Here is a 23861-nt window from a genome sequence, read left to right on the forward strand (position 1 = left end):
TCCAAAAGAATAACCCCTGAATGTAAAAAGCTCAGAGCTAGATGGCAGAAACTTTTTTGCTCTTAATTTATACAATTCTTTCTAGCTTTTCAGACTTATATATCAGCTAAGTGAGTTCTATGGAGAGAAACAATGAGTGATTTACTCTTCTAAATATTTACATATATATACACTTTTGTTCTTAACTTAGATAAAATGTTTTGCATTTTTACTGCATTGGGAACTGTTTCAGTGGACTGATTGTTAATTATTTTTTCCACCTCAAACAATATGTAGACTCAGATGCTCACAGCGTAATTTTTTTTAAGTGAAATAATGTGTTAGCTAGTGGGATCTTTACTATGTACAGGAAAATATATTTTTACCTTTGAAATAGATGATTCCAAAATCTGATTGAAGGAAGTGGTAGTACCTGGCACTGGAGTGACTGGCACAAAGATTTGATCTGCAGAGCTTTTAAGCATGGTGACACAGGCAGGTTGAAACAATCTCTGGCAGAAAAAAAACCAAAAAACCTGCTCTCTTTCTTGCTCCCTCTCTTTTTCTCTCTGCCTGCCTCCCTCCCTCCCTGCCTCTCTCTTTCCTGCTTATGCATATCAAAGGCACAGTTGGTGGCTATGTTTGGGTAATGCACCCAGTGTATAAAGTAGCTAATTAGTAATAGAAACTCCATGATTTTCTCCAGATCTGGAAATCTCACTGTTGTTTTGCTACTTACACATGATTGCTGTATCTCTTAATAGATGCTGATACTTACTGTGTCTTAGCTAGCCATTGCCATGATTTCTGTTAACCCCTGAAAATTAGAGCCAAATGCTATTTTTTGTTGTAACTACAGTCTCTTGAATGACTTCTTACCTCTTTCTAAAGAAGTGATTGATTTTTCTGGCTACAACTGGATCCACATCTGTACTTAAATATAGACTTGAAAAACCCAACCATTTCATGCGAGAAACAGTAGCTTGCAAACACAGAATAAATTATGGTACATTGTGCTGAATTGCCATTCTCTGTGAGGCTGAAATGCATGCCCTGATATCAGTTTCACTCTATAGCTCACATTTCATTTGACTTATTTAAAAATGTAAAAATATTGCATTCATTGCATTCAGTACCAAAACTTTGTTTCTCTGGTGTCTTTCACGCAAATTCTGGGCTCAAAAACTCTATGCAGAGCTTAAAAATACACAGTGGGAGAAATAATAGGAGAGGAAGAGAGAAATTCAAAAGAGTGAAAAGGGCACTGGAGTGTTTTTAAATGCTGCATTCAGTATTGCCAACCCCAAGTATTCAAAATAAAGTATTAGACCCCCCAAAAACAAAGACATTTTTAAAAATAGCAGATCTTGGGTTCTTGTTTTTTTGCTTGCTAGCATTTAGTGTTTAGAGTTCACACTTCCAAATATTTTTATGAAACTACAAGCAACTTCACTTTTTTTTTTTTTTTTTAAATGAAGGCTGAATAAGGAGTTTGATGGAAAATAGTAAATACCCTGAGCTTTATACCACTACATGAAGTTTGCCAGCATTTTAGCCTGTTTTTCTTACCTTGAAGTTACTTAGTAGTAGTAACTGCATTAGAGTCAATAGGAATTTTGCACTGAAAACCTGTAGTCAGGAGAAGAGTGAGCATTTTGTGAAGATTCTTGAAAATCTAGGTTTCCACTGGGGAAATCCTAGGTGAGTAACAAGCTGCTCAGCCATGTCTTCTGTCTATTGCACCGTTAAATCAAATAGGACTTTATTTAACAAGACTTTGAGCACAAAGGGTTTTTAAAAACAAGTTCTCTGTCCTAGTTAAGTGAACATCCCCACTTTTTTACCCTTGAAAGTCTGGGGGAACCTGTTACCATTTTGATCTGCTTAGTCACATGAAACAAATGAAGAACTGGACACTTCAGGTTCACCATCAGCCAGAGATTTCCTCCTCATAGCAAAGGTGTTGCAGTCAGGTGTGTCCTGTTTCTGTGCTGCCTTGCCCAAGAGCACAGGGGCACATCTTCACCTCCCAGGGTGTGCACCCAGCTCATATCAGTAACAACAAAACCATGCAAGCGTGGAGGGAGAGAATGAAACACAAAGACCATCGGGGTCACAAAGAAAAGAATGTGCTCAGAGTCATCCTGAAAGCTGAACTGCCAGCTAGAATTGAATAAGAGTATTGGGTCTTTCAAACCACTTCTGCCCTACAGCAGCGTGTTTGAGTACAGAAGTTGGAGTAGGGGTAGTTATGCTTCATTGTGATAAAAGTTAATACATCAAGATAAACCTAACTTTCCTGTGAAGAAACCAGTCATTATGAAATTCGATGGAATTTGAAACTTTTTTGATCTTTTTCCCATGAAAGTATTTCTCCTCAAATGCAATAATGGAATTTCCAATGGAATACCTCCACATGATGTGTTTTTGGGGGGGCTTTTGTCTGGCAGTAGTTGGTCTCTATCTCCAATGCTGGCTTTTCTCTTTAAGCTAGCTGCTGGATGAGCTATTATTTTAACCTCGCAGTACCTGTACTTGTCAGAATTACTTAGTGACTTAAATGAGCATGTGTTAAATACTCTATGCACATCTAAGTGAACAAAAGGGCTTTAAAAAGTCAAACTCATGGTATGGGTCCTGTCTGGAACTATTACAGGTGTTTGATGTCATGGGGTCTATTGCATAAATTGAACAAAATAATCCATCTTGATACTTATCAGTGTTCTCCTGCAGATGGGGGTTTGTTCTTTCAGGAGGGCACTGCAAAATGTCCCATCTCTGATGTTTTTCTCCTCTTACTTTCCCCCCTCCCCCAAAATGCATCTGTGGTCTCTTCTTACACACCTTTCTTTTTTCTTGTGATTTGTGATCTAGGGCAAACATTTCTTCACCATCCCTGATAGGTATTCTTTATAAATCACGGGAAGCAACTCCCTTTCTGTGCAGGCAGTTCAGAAAATTCAAAACAGGATGTGTCACTAAGGCGGCCACTTTGAGTTTCTACTTCTGACAGAAAATGATATGTCCTTTAGACAATAGGGAACAATTCTACTGTAGTGCAGCTGCCCAAACTAACATTCAGTGCTAATATAGGAGGAGAGGAATCCTTCAAGTTCCAGCTCTCAGTTAGGTAGTCTTCTTGCACTCTAAACCACAACTGGTCATAGAAGCCTGTATAAATCCAGGAATGAACAGTTTGCTACTCCCTGGTTTTACTCTGACCTCTCTTACCTTGAGTAGGAGAGATATTTCAGTACATGGAGGCAGCCTTATTCAGGGCTGTTTGTGTGGGTGCCGTAATAATTGGTTTAATGGGTGTATTGAGACAGTCAATGGCTTTTTTGTTTGTTCACTTTATTACCAGGGTCTTTTCACCTTATTCACTTGATGTTCGATGACTACGTATTGTATCTGCTAGAATCACTCCATTGTCAGGAGAAAGCTAATGAGCTAATGAGGGCAATGAAGGGAGAAGGAAGCACAGGTGAGTCTGTTCTTTTATTCATTATTTGTTGTTTTATTCCACTGGTTTCTCTATTTTTATGTTAGGAGATAACCTTATCCTTATCTAACCTGCAGAGGATTATCTGTGAGCAAAGTGGTTTTTACTTCTATTGTCATGTGAAATAAATAATTTGGGAGGTATCCCTGGTTCATACATTCTGAAAGAGAACTGCTTGTTTCACAACATCACTCTGGATGTCTGAAGCCCCATTCCTAAGCACTTGGTGTTTCAGTAAAAAATTTTTTGTACTGAACCTCTTATCTTGGTTAATCTTTCTAAGCCACCATGAATTTCAGTGGGCTGAGTGTTAATAAGTTCACTGATATCAGCGGATTTGTACCAGTCTAAATAAGAGGAAGAGATAGCAGGAGTGAGAAAAGACAAATGGCAGAGCTGTTGTTTCTGGTACACTTAGATTCTGAGTGCCTGTACTGAGGATATGTTGAGTCCTGCTCCACTCCACACTGCCCTGCCAGAATAGAAGCAAGCAGGGAATTGCTTTTAGTTTTTTCCACTCTGGGCAACCCCTTGTAATGAGAGGTTCTCAGTGATCTTCCTTACTTGCATTGCCCGTTAAATTCGGCAAATTAAGCCTCTCTGTCACCTTTGAAAGTTTCATTCTCCATTTTAGCTGCGGTTTAATTTATCACCCTGTAGACTTATGGTAAGAAAAGCATTTCAGTGATTAGGGTGCTATCTTCTGTATGGTGAAAGACTTGAATTTAATTCATTGCCCTGCCATAGCCTCTTGGGTTTTTGACAAACAAGTTGCTTATTCTTGCATATTTTCCACATACCTTTAGCAGCTAAAACTATCCAGAATATCCTCCTTTTGTAGTCAACAAAGAAAGAAAATCATGGCCCAAAGCCACAGGAATGCTCTGGAAATTCCTGTTTCTTTCCAATGTCTCTAGAAGGTGTAGGAATGCCTAGCTCAGACTCAACTCCTAATTTTAGACATGTAATAGTACATTATAGGAGCCTAACACTTGAGCTGCCCATGTACCAGTTTCCTGCCTATGCAACAGAAAAAATAGCACATTCCTTGAAGAGCTCCTCTGAAAATACACTGAAGGTTGTAATGGTGAATATTATAGAAGTACTTCTTTCAAAGATTTGTGGTTCCTGCTCTGTATTTCTTGAAATACACTCTACAGAACCTAACTGCCTGCATTATTTTTTTTCTTAAGTTTCTCAGTGTTCCTTGACTCTACCTTTAGCTATGTTTGATGGGTTTTCTCTCATTCTGCAGCAGAAATACGAGAAGAAATTATTCTGAGTGAACCAGCTGCTCCAACTCCATCCCCAGCGCCGTTCTCCCCAGCTAAATCTGCCACCTCTGTGGAAATGCCCTCTGCCCCATCACCCATCAGCAACCAGTCCCCAGAGTATGGTGGCATAACAGCTACTACAGGTAGGTTGGCTTCAGACAGATAAATCTGCTTGAAGGTGGCTTTTGCGCTAAAAATCTCCTAAAATTTAGCCTTAGAACATGAGGTACTGTATGCACTATATGAGAAGCCTTCCCAAGACAGAAATCTGTTCTCACTGTATCCACACATGATGTGCAGTCTACCAGGAAGAAGATCTGATGTTTGGATGTTTTATTTGCCTGAAGGAAGTGTGCCAAATGTTTCCATTTTTGTGAGGTTTGCAAAATCCCAAATCACTAGCGGTTCAGGAATTCCTAGCTGGTAAAGTGGGAGACGGATATCTTTCAACATGTTTAACACCCAAATATGTTTAAATAGCTGTGCAATTGGAAATCTTCTACACTTTGCTGATAACTTTCATCAATCAATGTTAGAGATTAGGAATTATATGTTTGAAGCCTGTTTTCAGTGTTATACTCTATTATGGCAACAGATAAGGTTGTTGTATTCTGGTGGGCCCACAAACTAAAAAAAATTGCACTTAAGGGACAAATTAAACTTTTGGGTAGAATTGACAGAAAACAATAAGCATAAAACTAGCTCCTTGTTTGGGCTATATAAATGGCTGACATCCTCTTTTTGCTCTAGAGCAAAACTCATCCCAGGACAGTCTGTCTGTATGATCAACAGACAGCATTCTCTTAATTCATGGAAAGAAAGGCAGAAAAGTGAGTGACTTTCAGAAGGCATTTCAGGCAGTGAAATTCCAGCTTTGCTGCTCCTCATTGAAAAGGATGTACAATCAGAATGTGGAAACTATCGCTTTTGTGATGTACTAGAAAAGTTACAAAATCTTCTTGAAAGAATGTCATAAAGTGATGATTTACCACACTAGAGAATTTGGCAGTGGCTAAGAACTAATAAATCTTTCTGAAAAATGTTTTTCATGTTTTCAAAGGCGCCACAGGGAAGCACAATGCATGTTGTGCTGGAAAGAGATTTAAAAATATTTGTCCCTACATCACAACTTGAGATTTTTCACTGTTGGAGGCAATACAATAGTTAGGAGGGAAATAAGAAGTTATTACCCCTCAGGACAGATAGACAAGAGACAAATAATTCCTAAACAGGGTAGGTGACCACACAGCTTCAGTCCAGGTGTCAGTGGAGGTGGGGAGGATCTTTGACTCTTGTTGAAACATTGATATTCTGTGGAATTTGACCTGTAGACATTGTGGGATGGTTGTGATGCCAGGAACAGACCTTAGTATGATGCAGGGCTGTACACAGAAATTAAGGACTGAAAAGAAGGGAATTGTGTGTTCTGCAGGGCCATTGACTGGAATGGAGGTCTGAGGGACTTGTATTTGGGCTGCAGATACTGTAACTCCACGTGACTGCCATATAGCAGTTAACCAAAGGCCATTTGCCCTTGTCCTGTCACTAAAGGTCCTTGTAAGAAGTCCCCTTCCCTTCAGGTACTGAAAGACCACAGTTATTCCCATACTAGAAATTTTTAGGCAGGAAACCTATTTCTGATTATTTTAATTATTTTTCCTCAGCTTTTCATTTTTAGTTTTTTTAAAAGCTTTCATTTAGTTGAATTGGACTTGTCTGGTGCAGTCTTACTTTTGAGACTGTGAAAATCATTTTTGTCTTGCCAAGCCAAATTTGCCAATGCAAGTAATGCTCTGGTTAACATTAAATATGAATATGTTTCTTAATTTGAGCAATTAGTAATTCCTCTGTTTCCCATGTTCATCACGTAGATGGACTAGTTTTAGTTTGCTAACCATTACACCGTGGAATGCAGCGCTTATTCACATAAAGCAACACAAAATAACAAATGTGTCTCAGCTAGAGGAAATTGCTACACTTTAAAATAGGGGTGCTGAAGATGTATTACACACACTCAAACTACTTTACAAACAGATCAGTGGCATTAAATAGATTATTTTGAAGCAGGAACCTCTGTTCTGGAAAGATCACACTATTGATTTTCTTACGTGTTTTTTATGAGGTAAATGTAAAATTCCACAAATGCTTTGCAGATCTTGAGAACTAGTTCCATTGGTCACTATTAGCTCTCAGTTTCCTAATTTAGGGCATCATTAACTCTTTCTTACTTGTGACATTAGCAATAAAAGTTAACTATTAAACTTGTTTTTTAAGCTTTTTGCCTTCAGCCAGTGGTCAGTTCAAAACCAGCAAATTAAACTGTTGCAATGACATGATACTGAGCAAAAGAAAGGTAAATCCTATGTATCACACTCTGTGGCATCTGTCATGGTACCACTAACATTTTATTTAAAACTTTTTGTTAGGTTACTGGACAGTTAAAAGGCTAATTAGCCTCCATCCTTTCTAAATCACAATGGCCAGATTAATGATTGTTCAAACTGCAACAGTATTGTAATAAAAGTGATAGCTATATGGCTGACTATGCTGTTCTCTCTTAAAGCCCCTCTTAAAGCTCTGATTATTAATTTGCCAATGCAGTCATTTTTAGACGACCCAAAATGAACTCTGAATTTTTAGTTTCTAATATCTCAGTAAACTACGGAGTTTGCTGTTCAGTTTTAAGAAATTTATGCATGAAATAAGTCCTCAGGTCAGCAATGGTCATTAAAAGTCACTGTTCTTCCAAGTCTGGGCTCAGTATTAAAGTTCTGGGAATACTGGCATAGATCTAGTACTTCTCATATTTGTGTGTATGAGTAGAACAAATTTTTGGTTCTTTTCCTAAAGCTTCAGCTCCTGGACTCATATGAGTATTTGAGAATATCAGCTCTTGCTCAACAACCAGAGTTTAATTCTCATAGCTGCAGAGTGCAAAACTCAAAGGTTTCAATTTCAAAAGGCAATTTTTCCCTTCAAATGGAAAGGCTTGTGTTTTTCTAAGGCTTTATAGGTAAAGTGATCTGTTTGTTGAGTTGGGACAGAATGGGGGTCTGACTCTGGATTTCTGACTGCTTGAGGCTGACAGTACTGCTGGCTATCAGAAATAATGCACAGTGCTGGGAGTGTCTCACCGTGTCTTGGTGGTCATTTGCCTCCAGCCTAAAGCAGACATAAAATGCAGCATCATGAAGCATCTTCTGGGTTTTTTCTGCACTTGTGTAGGTGATGGCATCAATGACAATAGGGCTCTTGTAGGACTAATAGCATTTCCATTTATATTTGGCTTCCCTACAGATCAGACGGCCTCTCAGTATCCTCAAAATAACTTTTTTTTTTAAGAGAAAAGAAAAAAAAGAGTGATAATAAATGAATTTCCCTATTTTAATCAAACCCTGCATGTTCAGAACACAAAGCAGAGCAAATTGTTGCTCAATAACTATTGTTTTTGCTTATTTCAAAAAAGCAGTTCAGTTGGGTTCAGACATATCTAAAAGAGACTTCATCTCTTGGAGTTCAATTCTGCAAGCAGCTGAGGAAATTAATCATAAAGGACTGGGACCTAGGCAGGTATTAGAAAGCTAACTATGAAAACCTTTCACACTTCACTCATTCCTCCTTTTCCACCCACCACAACACTGGCAGTATCCTGACTGACCTCATATGTACTTACTCACAGTCTGCAAATCTGTTGTCATCTTCCATCCTTCCTCCCTGTCTTTGTAATTAGAAAATACTGAAAATAATACATCCTTTCCACAAAGGCAAAGAGAAATGAGGCAACTGTTTGTTCCCCAGAACATTCTGTAAAAAATACTTGCACTGCTTTCTGTCATTCTGTAAATCCAGAGTAGAACCCAACATACTTTTGTTCCTAAAACATAACCTGCAAAGAAAGGGAATATTCCCTCGAGCAGCTGTGTGAGGTACTATCTTGTAGTACCTCAGACAGTTCTTGGTCAGAAGAATTAAACAAAGATATTCACAGCTCTCTTGGTGAAAGACCTGTTTTCTACGTTTGTTTCTGTGACATCTGGACAAGCACAAAACCTGTTACCCTCCAACCATGTATTTTAAAGTTTAACTGAGGTGGCTGCCAGTTAGATTTGAATACCAGGAGTGGCATCTCTCATCCAAAGAATGTGACTTCCCACAGGGAGCACTTGAAACAAGTTGCTGTCCTGGACTCACTCATTTTCATCATATGATAAGATCCCCACTATTTTTTGAAAAAAGAAAAGGAGATTGTCACAATGTCTAAGGCCACTCAAATCACTATATTTGATAAAATGCAAAGGATCTCTTGGCTCTGTTATTACAGCTTCTTATTACAGCTAGGAAGGTCATGACATTTTTTGGATCAATGGTCAATTTTCTTCTTGGAAAAAATAAAATCAGATCGAAGTAAAACTTTTTTTTTTTTTTAGTGAAGTGAAAAAGTAGGAAAAAAAACCCAAACAATGTTACCTAAAAATAATTATTTGGGGTTTTTCACCCTCTTTGTTGTCCTTTCTTTTCTCTTTGTTTTTGCCTTTCACACTTAGGCCTGTTTTGAAAGAAAGCTGCAAATTTTCTTTTGGAAGATAACTTTGGGAAAATATGTTGACCTTTTGAAATTGAAATGTTTCATTAAAATATGCTGTAGACAAGTTGCTGATATTTTCAAAACTCTTTTGTTTTCAAATAAAGCTATTTGGTAACTGTATAAGTGCTTCTGGTCCCTTCCACCTAAACTGTATTTTTAGCAAAGGCAGATTTCCATAAACATTTTCCCAGTTCAAGGAACCATGAATGTTTATTTGTCCATGGCAACAGGAGCTAGCTTTTCTTCTTGGGGTCTTGGGGATGTCAATGTCCTTTGCATTGGGAGGAGATGAAGATAGAAATTTCAGGAGTCAGTGGCAGAAAATGCAGGCGTGTGAAAACAGACCTATCAGAAATACTCTTGGCCATAACACATCCAAGGATTTCTATTGCAAGAGCACCAAATCACACCTTGCTGAAGTATTTCGAGCAGGACTTACCTTGTAAAGCTCAGAATGCCTTCACTCAGTTGCAGAATTAAGCATTTACCACCAAAAAAAAAAAAATTGCCTGATTTTGCCAAATAAAATCACACACACCTGAAGAAAATTATGCATACTATTTGAAATAGGCTTTCCATTTCCCAAAGCCATGGAGTGGACACAGACCTGAGAATACAATCACTTCCCCCTCTGAATTAAACCCTTTCATGCTACAGGAAGTCCTAGAATCCATATTGAAAAAAAACAAGTCACCTCCTGCAATTCCTTTTAGCCAAAGAAAAGGAGTCAAGAGTGCCCAGAGCCCCCCAAACCAGTGTCCTCATTGGGTTAAATTCAGTGTTCTGGTCCTCATTTGCAGGGTAATCTCAGCCAGTATGGTCATGACCTCCAGCAAGAACTATGTTATACTGGAACAATAGATCTGTCAACCTCCTGAGCAAAAGGGGTGTGTGCAAAGGACAAAGGTTTCTCAGCAGCTGGCTCATGAAACTGGAGTTCCTGCCTGGAAGGGATCAGGATGATTAAAAAACTCAGCACCTTCTAAGCAAAATGGAAAACCCACTTCTTTGCTTTGCTCTTCCCACAAATGCTCTACATGACAAGAATAAATTAAGTCCAGTCTCTGTTGCCACTAAAAAAAAGAAAGAAATGTTATTTGCAGGAAGGAAATGACTAGGCTATTTCTGTCTATCTACTTGTCATAATTTGGGGATCTTTGTAGTGTTCCCACTACAAGGGCTCGTACCTAGTTGAATAGAGCAGGTACAAACTGCAAAAGGATTCAAGATATTTATTTGCATAACATTTATTTTTTTCTAATCCTTCACTGTACTGATCATACTTCCTGCCTCAGTCCAGGCCTCAGAGCTGAGCAGGCCAGCAGCCCTTTCCATGTGAGAGAGAGCTCAGGGTTTGGTGCATCATGCCTGAGAAATCTTAGCACTGGTGTTCTTCCATTTCTAAGTCCTATTCCAATGTTTTGGTTTTTTCTGAAAAATTATTTCAACACCACACTGGAAGTTCACAGTGTGAGCCATTCCAGATACGTTTCATTCTTCTGGATCCTTGCACAGTCCAAATGATCTATATGTATTGATGCTCATGCCTCAGATATGACTGGTCTGTTCACTTTGATCCATGCACTTTCCATGATTGTTGCCTGTCCACTTGTTTTCCTGTAATTGTCTCAAGGCACGGCACCTCTGTGGATGACAGCCCGTGTTAATTGTGTTCCTTTGGCTTCTCTCTGTCTGCAGGGGCCATGCAATCCTACACATGGTCACTCACCTACACTGTGACAACAGCTGCTGGGTCACCTGCTGAGAATTCCCAACAGCTGTCCTGCATGAGGAGCCCTCACGTACCTTCATCATCCGTCACACACCGGATACCTGTTTATCCCCACAGAGAAGAACATGGGTAAGGCACTTCCCAGTGGCTTGGGTTTTTTCAGTGTGTTTTTGGTGGGATTTGGATGAACTCCTGCTTAGGTGATTTTTTTTTTTTTTTTATTTTTTTTTTTAGTACAGTAAAAGCTGTTTCTTGATGTAGTTAAGTCGGTATTGCAAAGATGCTGGTATCATAATTCTTTGGTTGTTGTTGTTATTCTATAATTATATTATGTCTTAGTTTTATAATCTCATTTAATTCTATTCAAAGCCACAGTAGGCCTGGAGGATATTTTCTAAAAGGGAAGGCTTAAGCAGATTCCTTCTCTGATTTCTATTTTCCTGTGCCATGTTTGAAAAAGCTAGATGTGCCTAGAGAACAACCATGTGTCAGGAGAGGTGATCCTTCTCTTTTCACTCAGCATTGCTGAGACCACATCTGGATCCAATTCTGTGCTTCCCAGTACCAGACAGACCCAGGCATACTGGAGTAAGTCCAGAAAAGGGCCACTTTGATGATGATTGTGGGACTGGACTGTCTGTCATACAAAGAGAGGCTGAGAGAACTGAGGTTACTGAGCATCAAGCAGAGAGGGCTCAGGGAGGGTCTTATCAAAGTGTATAAATACCTGCTGGGGGATGTAAAGAAGACAGAGACAGGTTCTTTTCAGTGGTATTTAATGACAGGACAAGCACAATTAGAAGTACAGGAAATTCTGTTTAAACATAAATGAACAAAAAACTTGTTTTACCATAAGTGGGACCAAACACTGGGGCAGGTTTCCCAGAAAAGCTATGGAGTCTCCATCCTTGCTGATGTACAGATGCCAGCTGGACGCAATCCTGGGCAGGCTGCTCTCGTGGACCCTGCTTTGAGTAGAGGGCTTAGACTAAATAAACTCCACAAGTCCCTTCCAACCTCAGTGATTTAATGACTACTGTTAACCTGCAGATGAAAAAATGTCCACAGTTTGAAGACACAGACACAGTATCACCATAATAATCTAATATTCTCCATCACCAAAATTTGCTCAAGGCTCTCAATTAAAATAATTACCGGTATAAATTTATGTAACACTATTTCATCTGGAAAAGCTTCAGACACTTGCAAAAGCTCTCTGTTTTTTCATTTGATTCAGTGCATAACTCACAGACATACATAACTAAAAAAACAATCATAAACTAATTGATGGAGAAGGAATAAACAATATAGCAAGATTAGCAAATTCCCAGGTGCTACTATGATGCCAGAGGTTCAAGAGATTTTACTGTGTTCCTCAGTCTTGTTGCAAACTCACTAACTTTGCAGAAGTGCCAAAGGATATCAGTAGATATTAATTTGAACTCTGCATCTTCTTCCATCTTAAATGTGATTAGGTTTAGATACCAGTTTGAATGTCACTGCTAAGGCCTTACTGGGAAAACCTGGATAAAGGGAATGTCTCTCTTATCTAGAAATATGACTGTTAGGTGGAGGCAGAAATAGAGCAGCACAGAGGTACAGGAGCTAAGAGTATTCAAGACATAGAACAGACAACAGTAAGGCAGTGTCTATGTTATATATATATGTGTGTGTATATATGAGAATTCATTGTTTCTGCAGGAATGTCTTGCCTCTGGTGTTGGTTTATGGTGATTTGAGGAAACATTTTAATCTAGGTGAATCAACTTTTCTGAAAAGATCAGATGTTCACAAAAATTGGGAAATTGCAGAAAGTGTCCATGCATCTTCTGCTAGTGAATGGTCCAAACAATGATGGCCAGCACTGACCCAGTAGCTAAGGAAACTGCTCCCTCCTTTGCCCAGGGAGGAGGTTGGGATTCAACAAAGAAATTAGACAGGTTCTCTGACTTCGCATCCCACTCCATTACTGATCTGACTGTTCTAAAACTGAACATTGGTTCAAACTAATTCACTTTTCTCCCTCCCAAAAAAGGAACATCTGACTGCAGTGCAAGGAGATAGCTGAACTCATTGCAGTTCTTCAAGTCAGGGCTTACCATACTTCCTCAGCCTGGATAACAATTTACTGGGAACATAGCATTAGATAACAATAAAAAGGAAAGACACTTTCTCCTCAGAAAGTGCAGAGCTGAGTCTGCAGTTTAAAATTAGCCACAGAAACATGCTGGGTCTCTCTATTTGATGTTGTGCTGGATACACACTTTCACTAGTGGCATCTGCTTCCCATCTGAGCTGGAAAATATATTTGTGAAAAAGATTTAAAATATCATCCTCCTCTTAAAAAAAACCAAACAACCAAAAACAATGTTATGTTTCATAAAAGTTGTGGAATGATTAGTGGAAATAAATTATTGTGCATACTAAAAGTAGTTTTTGATGTATTTTAGATACACAGGAAGTTACAACTATGGTAGCTATAGCAACCAGCATCCCCATCCAATGCAGAGTCAGTATCCATCCTTACCACATGATACTGCTATTTCTGGACCACTTCACTACTCAGCTTACCACAGGAGCTCTTCACAGGTAATCTGCATTTATTACTTGATGATAGTTGTTATAACATTTAAAATAATTCAGTTTGTAAATTTTTCAGCATATTAGCTGTCTGAATCAATAAGATGTCTAGATATTGATGGCTCCTATTTTTTTATTTTCCAATATTGCCTAGGTATTTTTTCATTTTAGTGGAGATCAGAAGTAGCTTTAGATTGCCAATACAAGTTATTAACTCTAAAATCCAGCGGTCTGGATCATGGAAAGTGTTTCTGTTTTAAGGAGCAGCTAAAGCGAAAACGAATATAATTAGTTGTATGATTCTTAGGTGTTGGGAGCAGGAAGAGACCCCCTAGAAGAAGTAAAAGTGTTTTCATTTAGCTGAAGATGCAGAGACCCTAATGAATTCTTGTGGGTCTCTGCTTTTGAGGATACTCATGTTTAGGAATTCGCCAAAACAGTAAGTTCTGCATGTAGTTTAAATAACTTCAGGACACCACTGCAGGGGTTGTTTAATCTATATCCTATAGTCTCCTACAGTGCTGAGAAATTATGTCAGTAACCCTTCCACCTCACGAAATTGAGCCAGTAGGAGCCAGCACAGATTAGGTGCGAAGATCAGATCTAGCAAGAGTCCCAAAGCAGTGCCACTGTCAGAGGGCTTTAGTGCCTCATGCAGCTGGTGCTTCCTCAGGGTAGGCAGCTGCTCTCTGGGCTCTCTGCTAGAAGATTAGCAAAGGGCAGATACAAGGAAGAGGTGATGGCATCAGGGTATTCCACCCACATGGCACCACTTACCCTTTACTGGAAATTTGTAAAAGTGTATCAGGGACTGCCATGCTTAATATCATCACTGGACTGCAACTGTTTCATAACAGAGGCAAATATGTGAATTTGGTAGTGCTTTGAAACAAAGCACAGGAAAGCTGTATCTCATTTTGGTCTTTGGCATCAGCCTGCCATGTGATCTTAGAGGAGCTGTTTCTCCTTTTTATGCTTCATTTCCCCTAGCTGTAAGATAAGAATCATGGTATTGATCTCCCTAAAGCTTTTTGAGATCTGTATGCTCATTTGGAGCAGCTCAACAATGACTCCCTGGCTTATGGAAAGGACAAGCTATAATTTCTCACCCATTTGTGTAGTACCTGGTCTGTCAGACTACATGAGGTGTACAGCTTTGTCTGAGGGTTTTTGCAACTGCTCCATCTTCAGCAGAAAAGTGAATGAACATTTAAGTGCAGTGTCCTGGGACGGGTTTGTTTCCCTCCATTTTTCTGTATAGGTCTTACCCTGTTATCTCAAGAAAGAAGTAAAGCAAATCAAGATCAACACATTTTTAGTTTACTTGGATCCTGGCTAACATGCTGTATGCAAACAGTAGCAAACACTGAACACAGGCAAATATCTTTCATACTGTAGTAGGCTGTCACTAGAAGTGCAGATGTCAGATAATTTTTTCCTCTCTTGCTAGTCTTTGAACTGTCCTGAACATATACGAAGAACAGCTATGCTTTAATGATCACAGTTTAAAGGAAAATAATTTCAATGTCTGTGTGGCATGTTCTTTCTCATGCTGCCTATAAACTGAGATGGAATTACACAGCAGGACACAGCCAACAAAACCCTATCAATGTGCCTGTTCTGTATTGAGAGGAGCTACAAACTGGAACCTTACTTTTGAAAAATTATCTAAAAATCTTTAACAGTTTGATATATAATTTGCTGACAGATTTTTAAAGCTAAGTTAGCATCTTTAAAATGCCTCCCCTGATAATAAGTCCTCTCTTAGTGACTTAAAAAAAAAAAAAGTTTGTAAGATGTCCCTAATAAGATGTTTGGGAACTGTTCTTTTCCTAGTGGTCTTTGTGAGGGAGACATGTTGCAAGGAGTTGCAGTAGAACTCATGATGTTGCAAAACAAAAATATAGGAAGCCAAATTTACAATGAATATATCAACAGCTGCCACTATACTGAAACCAAAGGGGCTGCAATGTGCAGAGCTGTGGGAGTATAATCAGCTGGGAAAAGGAGGCATTGACCATAACTTTCAAAAGAAGTCTTTGTTATAATCTACATTCTGGCCAAATATAGAACTTTGGCTCAACTTTAGCAACTATTCTACCATGCTCTTTAGGACAGTGTCTAGGGATTAACTCCAATTGAAAAAAAAGATCTGTGTGTGTGGTAAGAGCTCTACAAACATGAATTCAGGGAGAGCCCTTGTCCTAGACAAGGGTCTGAGCCAAAGCAGGTGACATGTAGTTGTGGTGGGGTTTAAGCTGATCTATTAATAACTATTTTGGTCTTGAAGAACATCACATCCAACTTCTTTCCATGGAAGACAGAGACACACTCCAGGTTTTATCAGCTACTTTGAGAGTTTTGATTCTGTCTTTGGAATCTTTGGAGTGAGGCTGTGCTGGGGAAGAAATCACATAGATGTAGATACTTTACTATTAACCATTACTTTACACTTTTTACATCAAAAAGTGCAGGTGGGGATCTGTCATTACAGGCTAATTCCCACTGATGGCTAAGACTCTTTTTGATGACAGGAACAGTCTGTTCAAACCTTGATCTTAATCTGAATTTTTTCTTCCCTTACCATCTGTGAATAATTCTCAGAACAGTTCCTTGCTTGTAATTCCAGGCCTGATTGCTCATTTCTTGACTTGGATTACTGGCCAGGAGCCTGGAAGACAAATGAAAAATTATCTACAGATTGATGTGTTACCACCTAATTCCCTAAGCCATAGTGAAGGAGTGCATACAATATTCTGATGCTATTCCACCATCATATAGAAGGAGACTGTTTAGTGTGTATGTACATAAACACATCTATACTGAGCCTCTATTTCATCAGTTCTTCATTTCATCTACTTGTGCAGTTTTAGGTGCCAGTTGCCAGGGTACAAAATAGGCAGCAACTCTATCTAAAAGCCTCTGAGAGGTCTCATCAACCTATGCTGAGTTACAACACCTTCACAAAGTCACACCTGATCCACCTCCGCTGTGTAGGCTTGACTGGCTTCTGAGCACAGCTTTTATCTGCAATGTTCACCCCGGCTGGACAGATCTTAATCCTCTTTCAGGCTATCCAAAATATTTCCATTCATGTAATTCTACCTCTTCCTTAGGCACAGACTAGTTCATGCTGCAGCAATTTTTCTTTGTAAATTTCATCGCTTACTCTTTTAGAAGGAGGGATAATCAGAGAAATTGCAGCATATCTGGTAACATACAGAGATGCACATCTTTAACTGTAAGTACCCTAATGTGTTGCTGTAGTGAATCACACTGTAAGTTCAGTTATCAAGGTCTTTCTCTAGCAAGGACCAGAAACAGATGTGTGGAGGAAAAGTCTTAGAAGTAGTTTCACCAGCATAGCTATGATGACTTTGGCAAGAGCTAACCTAGAGATACATTGAGTAGGAAGGAGCAGTTGGAATGATGTCTGTTGTAGCAAACCATTCTCCAGCAACCTGTCTTTGAGCTTTTTTTTACATATAGACTTTGTCAGGGGTTGTGTGAAACACTCATTCTCTTGTTATTTTTAAGTCTGTTATCTCATGATTGCATTGGGTGCCCTGGGGTTTTTTGGGTGATGAATAGTGAATATTCATTCCCTGTTTATCTACTCTCACCATTCAAGATATTATAGATCTGCATCATTCCTTCCTCACCTCCTCCCTGTCATCTCTCTCACAGAATTAACTGTTATCATCTCTTTAGTTTCTGTTGTGACAGGTGCCCTGTGCACAGGAGTTATCCAAGGACTGCAGGGCAGGTGTAGTCTGCAGAGGCTGTGAATGTCCTGTTCTTTCAGTTGTGCTGAGCAGGGAATCTGATGGAGCTGGAGCTCCTCTCCAGCCTTTCTGTGCAAACCTGATCTCACAGCAGGTGGGAGAGATTCAGTCAAGCAGCTGCCAGCTCAATCACCTAGATCTGAGAATCCCTCCTAGATGCCACACTAAACACAGCCTCATTTTACCTTTTCTCCTTTGCCACTTCCAAAGTGAAACAACCATCTCCAAACGGTCGATCTCAGGTGACAGAGAGCCATAGAAGTAGTACAGCAATGTTCCTCCTTTTGTACCATGCAGCTCCTACCTTAAAGACAAAAGTTAATCTATTTATTTATTTATTTATTTTTGTTGCCTTTAAGCTGCATTTATGAAGATCATAGTTTTACTTCCATGGCCTGGACAGAACAAATCACTCTAGAAAATGCTGCAGCAGTACAGTCTGCTGTTCAGCAGTAGATCAGATCTGCACTTCTCAGAGGCCCACAGCACACTGGGCCATAGTCAAAGGAAATTTAAGCAATTGTTTGTACTCTGACTCTCCTGAACTGCTCTGGGGAATACAGTGGTCTCATATAACTTCCCAGGGTGCAGCATGCAGTACTACTCAGTTTTTCTGTAAAATAATGCATGACACAATTCCACTAAACCATGTCTTCCCTTCATATACCTCTGCAGCAGGATGTGTTAGATGCAGTTCTGGAAGACAGTAGTAACTGTCTTTGGCAGTGGGGGAGCCAAGGAAATCCTCTTTCAGACAGAGCCCATGCTTTACTGTCCATTCTTGTTGTTCTGGCTCATCTACTTTGGGGAAAAAAAAAGAAGGGGAAAGTTCTTAATCCTCCAGCACATACACATTATAAACCCATGGCTATACCAATGCAGTAAGAATAACACCCTCCTCAGTAACCACTCTGTCATCAAACAGCTGGTAATGACAGAAAGACAAAAATACTGCCCAAATCCCACCCATGCAGCAAGAGTCATTGTTCCCAACTGTATGGCTTAAGAACAGCCTCGAGACTGTTAGCATGTAATTGAAGCAATTATGTATTGAATGCAACAGGAAACAGATGTCTAAACTTCTTTTGAGATAATTACAAATAGCATTTTCTGAAGGCTCCAAATGCCACTCCCAAAAGTACCAAAATCACTTAGATGGGCTTCAAAGTTTCACTCTACTCAATTAACAGATTCAATAAGGCTCAAGTTGTGGAGAAAAGGGTCAAATTAAGGGTGATAAAGATGCATTTAATCAATAGTTTTGATTATGCCATTTTATAAGATTTAAGCATATTTTTATGAAGTCAATTTATAGCCAGCTCTCCGCAATTCAGTAGTTTCTGGTATGTGTTACTTGCAAGCCCTAAAGTAGTGGCTAACATGCAACATTAATTTGCAGCATTCAGCAAAAGTGGGAGCTAATACAATGTAAAGTTAGAGCCACGTTCATAAGGAAAATATTTTGCTGTTTGGACATTGAAACCTTTCACTTCCATTTATAATTGGTTGGTGAGTTGAGAATAAGGATAAAAAGATTATTCTCCATCCTTTTCGCTGTAGAACCTCAGCCTTCACTTCATGGCAAGACGTATTTAATGTTGCATTTTCTAAAATAATACTAAAAGAAATTGAATTTATTTTACATTTGTGGGCAAGGCCTTAACAATAATCTGCTCAAAGTCTCACAGGCTTAAAGGGCTTCTTGTCTAGATCTAATGGCAGCAGTAGCAACAAGTGTGAGTCAACCCAGAGAATGGTAATTTCCTGTCAAGAGTCCTCCAACAAATGTCGCTTTTATATCTGGCAAAGATCACTAGGCCCCAGTGTTTTGAGTTCAGCTTAAGCACTCTTCATTAAACCGGATGTAGAGTGTGAAAGGTGATTCAGGCAGCATGGGGAGGCATCCGCCCAGATGGCTCTGCTTTGGACACTCCAACAAGGCTGAATAGATGCTTCATTGGGTGATTTAATAGTCAGGCAGGGGCCAATGAGTACTTTAAAAATATTGTCTTTCAATAGTCTCTTCACTGTTGGGAAAAAGAAGCCACTGAGTCATTTGCGATTAGCTGACCTACCGTTACAAAACTTTCCATCTTGCATTCAGTCATAACAGAATTTATTGTAAAATACTGGATATTTAGAGTCCATGTTATTTTCAAGCAATTATTCTTTTTACATTCATGACACATTCATAAACACAGCTGCATTGGGTGCTCTCGATGAAAAGGAAAAGCAGCACACTGTATCCTGTCCCCTCATGCACAGCCATTCCCCTGCCTTCTCAGTAAGCCTAAGCATGGCCTCTGGGCTGCACATTGGAGGAGGAAGATCTTTCTTTTCCCAGTGCATCCTGAAGTTCATTCTGGGAGCCAAGATTTCATCCACTCAATGGCACAAGTTTTGTGGTTCCAAACCACCAAACAGACAATGTGGCTTCCCCACGTACTGCTGTGTACAACAAGGAGGCCCACCACAATATTCCCAGAGTTCATTCTCTTCTTCTTGATGACAGGTGACAGGTTTTTGCAATCTACAAATTTTCAAACAGCAAATTATCCTGGCTGAAGACAGGGATTTCTCTTGGCATTTGTAAGGGATATGAAAGCTAGCAATTCCCCTGTTAGAAGTCACAACCTTCATTTCTAAACCTCAAAGGAAAATTGCACTGAGTCAGGATGGCAAAGGCTTCTGCCATAGTAAACAACAGAACAGATCGATTATTTCACTTGGGAAGAAGACGAGAGAATCACTGGTGTATTATGGCAGAAGTCTAGGGTAACCCTGTTGTAAGCACACTCCTTAGTACAAGAATCTACAGTGATTTCAAGTATAGACCAATGGGTAATAAAGGCAAAGACCACCATAATTGGTATCAAGGAAAACACTACTGAAGACAAAGAAGAAAGTTTTTAGCTTGGGCCACATATTGCTTCAAAGCTTAAGTTTCATTGTTGCTGGTCATTGGAAGTTCTCATCTTCAATGAAAGCTTTTGTAAAGCCAAAAAGTCTGAAAACTTGATTCTCCTTCAAAGGAATAGAAAGCTTTTTACACTCAGTATGTAAGCTCTGCTGAACTTTCCTACTGAAAAAACTTTCTCTGGGGTGAAGATGGAAATTTAGATGGTGTTGTATAGACCTGTTGTCAGTGTTGGCAGGACAGTGCTGTAATGTCAATGTTCCAGGGTGGTACTGCAGTTCAACACCCCGTTTCAGCAGCTGTGATGGGAAGTTCAGGCTAAATAACACCTTTGATGTCTTCCCTCTCATCTGCCTACTGGCCTGTCTCCCCAGGACACACAGGGATGTGCTAAATCACATAACTACAGTATGTTGGTCAAAAAGTCTTCTTTTTCTCCTCTCTAGTTGGGAGCGGCCAGCATGTGGCTCTGAGCTGCCTGAGGCTTGTGAGCTGTTCAAATACGTTTACCAAGGCTGGGCTGCCTTCCTCAGGCTGTGGTCTGAAGGGAGACAGCACAAACTCCTCATGGAGACACTGCTGCAATTGCCTTGGGCTTACGTAACAGCTGCTTATGCAACTGATTAGCCCCGGGCCCATCCACAGTGGAGTAATGTAATGAGACCCCTAGGGAATCTCTGCTACCTCCCTCCTAGGAGCACCTACTCCAGCCGTCCTCTCCATAAGCCTCCAAAATATGAGGAAGGGGTTTTGCAGCCATAGAAAGCTTTGGCATGCAGCTTGCAAGGTTTGTGAGTGTCAGAAGTGATAGTCTGAGGTGACAGCTTTCTAGTTAAAGAAATACCACAATGCCAAATAATCCAACAAACAGAAATTTGAAATGTGACACTTTTTGCAGAAAAGGTATAAAGATGTAAAATGTAGAAGGTCTGAAGATACATGGCCGGTCAAGCGTAACAGGGATCCTCACCATCTCTGTGATGCACGTGGATAACGGGGACAAAGCAGGGAGAGCAATTTCTCAGACACAGCAGACAGATGATCTGCTCCTGCAGGACAGGCAGAAAGATAAATGCATGCAGAGCAAGCCCTCCCAAGCACAAATTATTTTCTGTTGCTGAGCAGCCTGTGGCTATAGAGGGCAAAAGCTGTTCTGTTTTCCTTCCTATCTTGTCATTCCTTAGTAGAAACCATTCGTCAAATTTCTTTTATTTCTATTTTCCAAGTGTCACTGTGATTAGCTGGGAAGTAGAAGGATCCTTCTCCTGTCTGACTCTTTCCATAAGTCCTCCAATTAGCTGCTGGCTCCGGGGCCAGACCACACCATTTTCTTGATGCCTTGTGAACACTTTAAAGGGAAGGCACTTTCTCAGAAATAAAGATGCTTTTGCTCCTCTCCCTCAAAGCTCACTTGAGTGAGGAAGAGTTGGGACATTTTATTTTCTGATTTTTATTAAATAGCAAGTTTTTGAGTAAAAGTGGGATAAAAAAAAATTAAATTAATTCAATCTATTTTTCTCCTCCCAGACATATCTAGCATTTTGATAAATTAATTCAATATTTAAAATCAGTGTTTCGCAAGACTTTCCCTGAAACTTTGGTTTACAGCAGACACTGGCTATCTGATATTTCACCTTCAGTATGATACCTTGCTGTTGGATAGCTTCTAATTCACATGATTTTGACTTTTTTAAATGCAGAGCTGTGACACTGCCAGCCCTTATTTTAAAAGTAACTATGTGTCAGATGATTCTTCAATTTAATTTTTTTTTTTTTTTTAATTGTAGTACCCTTTCAATGGCCCAACATCAAGAATGGAGCCCTGTTTGATGAGCAGTACTCCCAGGCTGCATCCCACACCAGTGACTCCGCGCTGGCCAGAGGTCCCAGCTGCCAACTCCTGCTACACGAGCTCCTCCATGCACTCCACGAGATACGGGAATTCCAGTGACATGTACACGCCCTTGACAACGCGCAGGAATTCTGAGTACGAGCACATGCAACACTTTCCCGGCTTTGCCTACATCAATGGGGAAGCCACCACAGGCTGGGCTAAGTGAAGATGACTGGTATCAGCTAAGCCCACACGCTTACAAGAGTTAGAGAAGCTTCGTGCCGTGTGGGACTTTTCATGGACGTTCTTCAAGGGAGGTGAAAATGGAAAAGATCCCGGGCAGATAAATGTAGTTCCTAACGTGGGCAGATTGCAGACCAGTACAACTGAATGTTCCTGTAGCCGAAAAATACTTCTGTGCTGTTCTAAACCGTTTTTGGGCCGATCTGTGCCTTCTTTAATTCTGGGCCAACCCTGTGTGCTCTCAGTTTGAGTGAGCCATTTTTACCCCCTCTCTTATTGACAAACGTTAATGAGTCTTAAAAAAAAAAAGGACTGAAACAGGACCTATTTATAATTTGAATTAAGGACAGGAAATTCACCCTCAGCAAAACTCCATCATCTGTTCTTCTTTAAAGCTCTTAATGCATTCCTTAAAAACCATTCTGCCAAGTCATCACTTACTCATATCAATTCCTCTATCTGGTTCCTTAAAGGACATATGTTGCTGTAGGTTTCAGTTTACACCTAATTTTGTATATTGATGCACCTTTCTGTTGATCCAGTAAGTTTGATCTTTACAAAAGAGAAGAAAAGACATGTAGCATTGAATTATACACTGCCTTAAGTTGACTATTGTTCTTATTATATATGTATTTGTGTTGAGTTTGCACAATCTGGAAAAATCTAACTTCTCTGGTCAGTAATGACAAGGTAAGAAGGGACTTGGGGACTGGGAAGATTTTGGATTCAGAGCCACATATGTTAAATATGATGATATGAAGCAATTATATAAGGAAAACGAAAATGCAAACACGATAATTTGCTTAATTATCTATAGACAGGTATGAAACTGTTCTCTCAATTCCTTCATGTGGTGATGATTCTCTATACGTCTACAAAAGCAAAATTCAAAGCTGTGCCTTTGAAGTTATTCTGTACTGTGTATGTGTGGAAAAATGTATTGTATTTTGGGGAGAATTTTTCTTAGACATTTTCTGTCAGATTTGTAGCTATTTGTGAGTTTTTGTTAGTTTTTATTAACATAGCTTTTTTCTTCTGTATTATAAAACGCACCAAGCAATTATGGTGGACCTATTACCCTATGGGTAAGAAATAAATAAATGGAAATATGACAACAGGCATTTTAGTAATTGTTTTGTAAATAAAATCTTTGATAGCACCCAGTGTGATGATAACCACGTTTATGCCTAAAATGGACATAAGTGTTATTTGTACAGTTGTGCAAGATATATGAGGGATTTTCACACCCAAATAAAGTTCTTGAAAGTAAATAGATGGCAGTTAAATTTACTTAAATACAAAAACTTCTACAAGCTGCAGACCTTCAAAAAATGTTAGATGTCATCATGTATGTTTTTATCCAAGGAAGGACTCGAAAACAGGTACAATTTGTGGCAAATGGATGATGCACCTCCACTTGCCTGATGGAC

At 39.5% G+C, this 23861-nt stretch overlaps 1 protein-coding gene across 1 annotated transcript in view; it reads left to right on the forward strand.

The window, feature by feature from the left end:
- RFX4 (regulatory factor X4) overlaps positions 1-22749 on the forward strand; it is a 72072-nt gene extending 49323 nt beyond the window's left edge. Inside the window, exons 14-18 of the mRNA XM_058862445.1 lie at positions 3344-3463; positions 4737-4898; positions 11039-11201; positions 13523-13661; positions 22142-22749. Coding sequence (XP_058718428.1) covers positions 3344-3463; positions 4737-4898; positions 11039-11201; positions 13523-13661; positions 22142-22414 — 857 coding nt within the window. The 3' untranslated portion in view covers positions 22415-22749. The remainder of the gene's footprint in view (positions 1-3343; positions 3464-4736; positions 4899-11038; positions 11202-13522; positions 13662-22141) is intronic.
- Positions 22750-23861: the final 1112 nt, after the last annotated feature.

This window comes from Poecile atricapillus, chromosome W (genome assembly GCF_030490865.1).
Source record: "Poecile atricapillus isolate bPoeAtr1 chromosome W, bPoeAtr1.hap1, whole genome shotgun sequence".
Taxonomy (NCBI): domain Eukaryota; kingdom Metazoa; phylum Chordata; class Aves; order Passeriformes; family Paridae; genus Poecile; species Poecile atricapillus.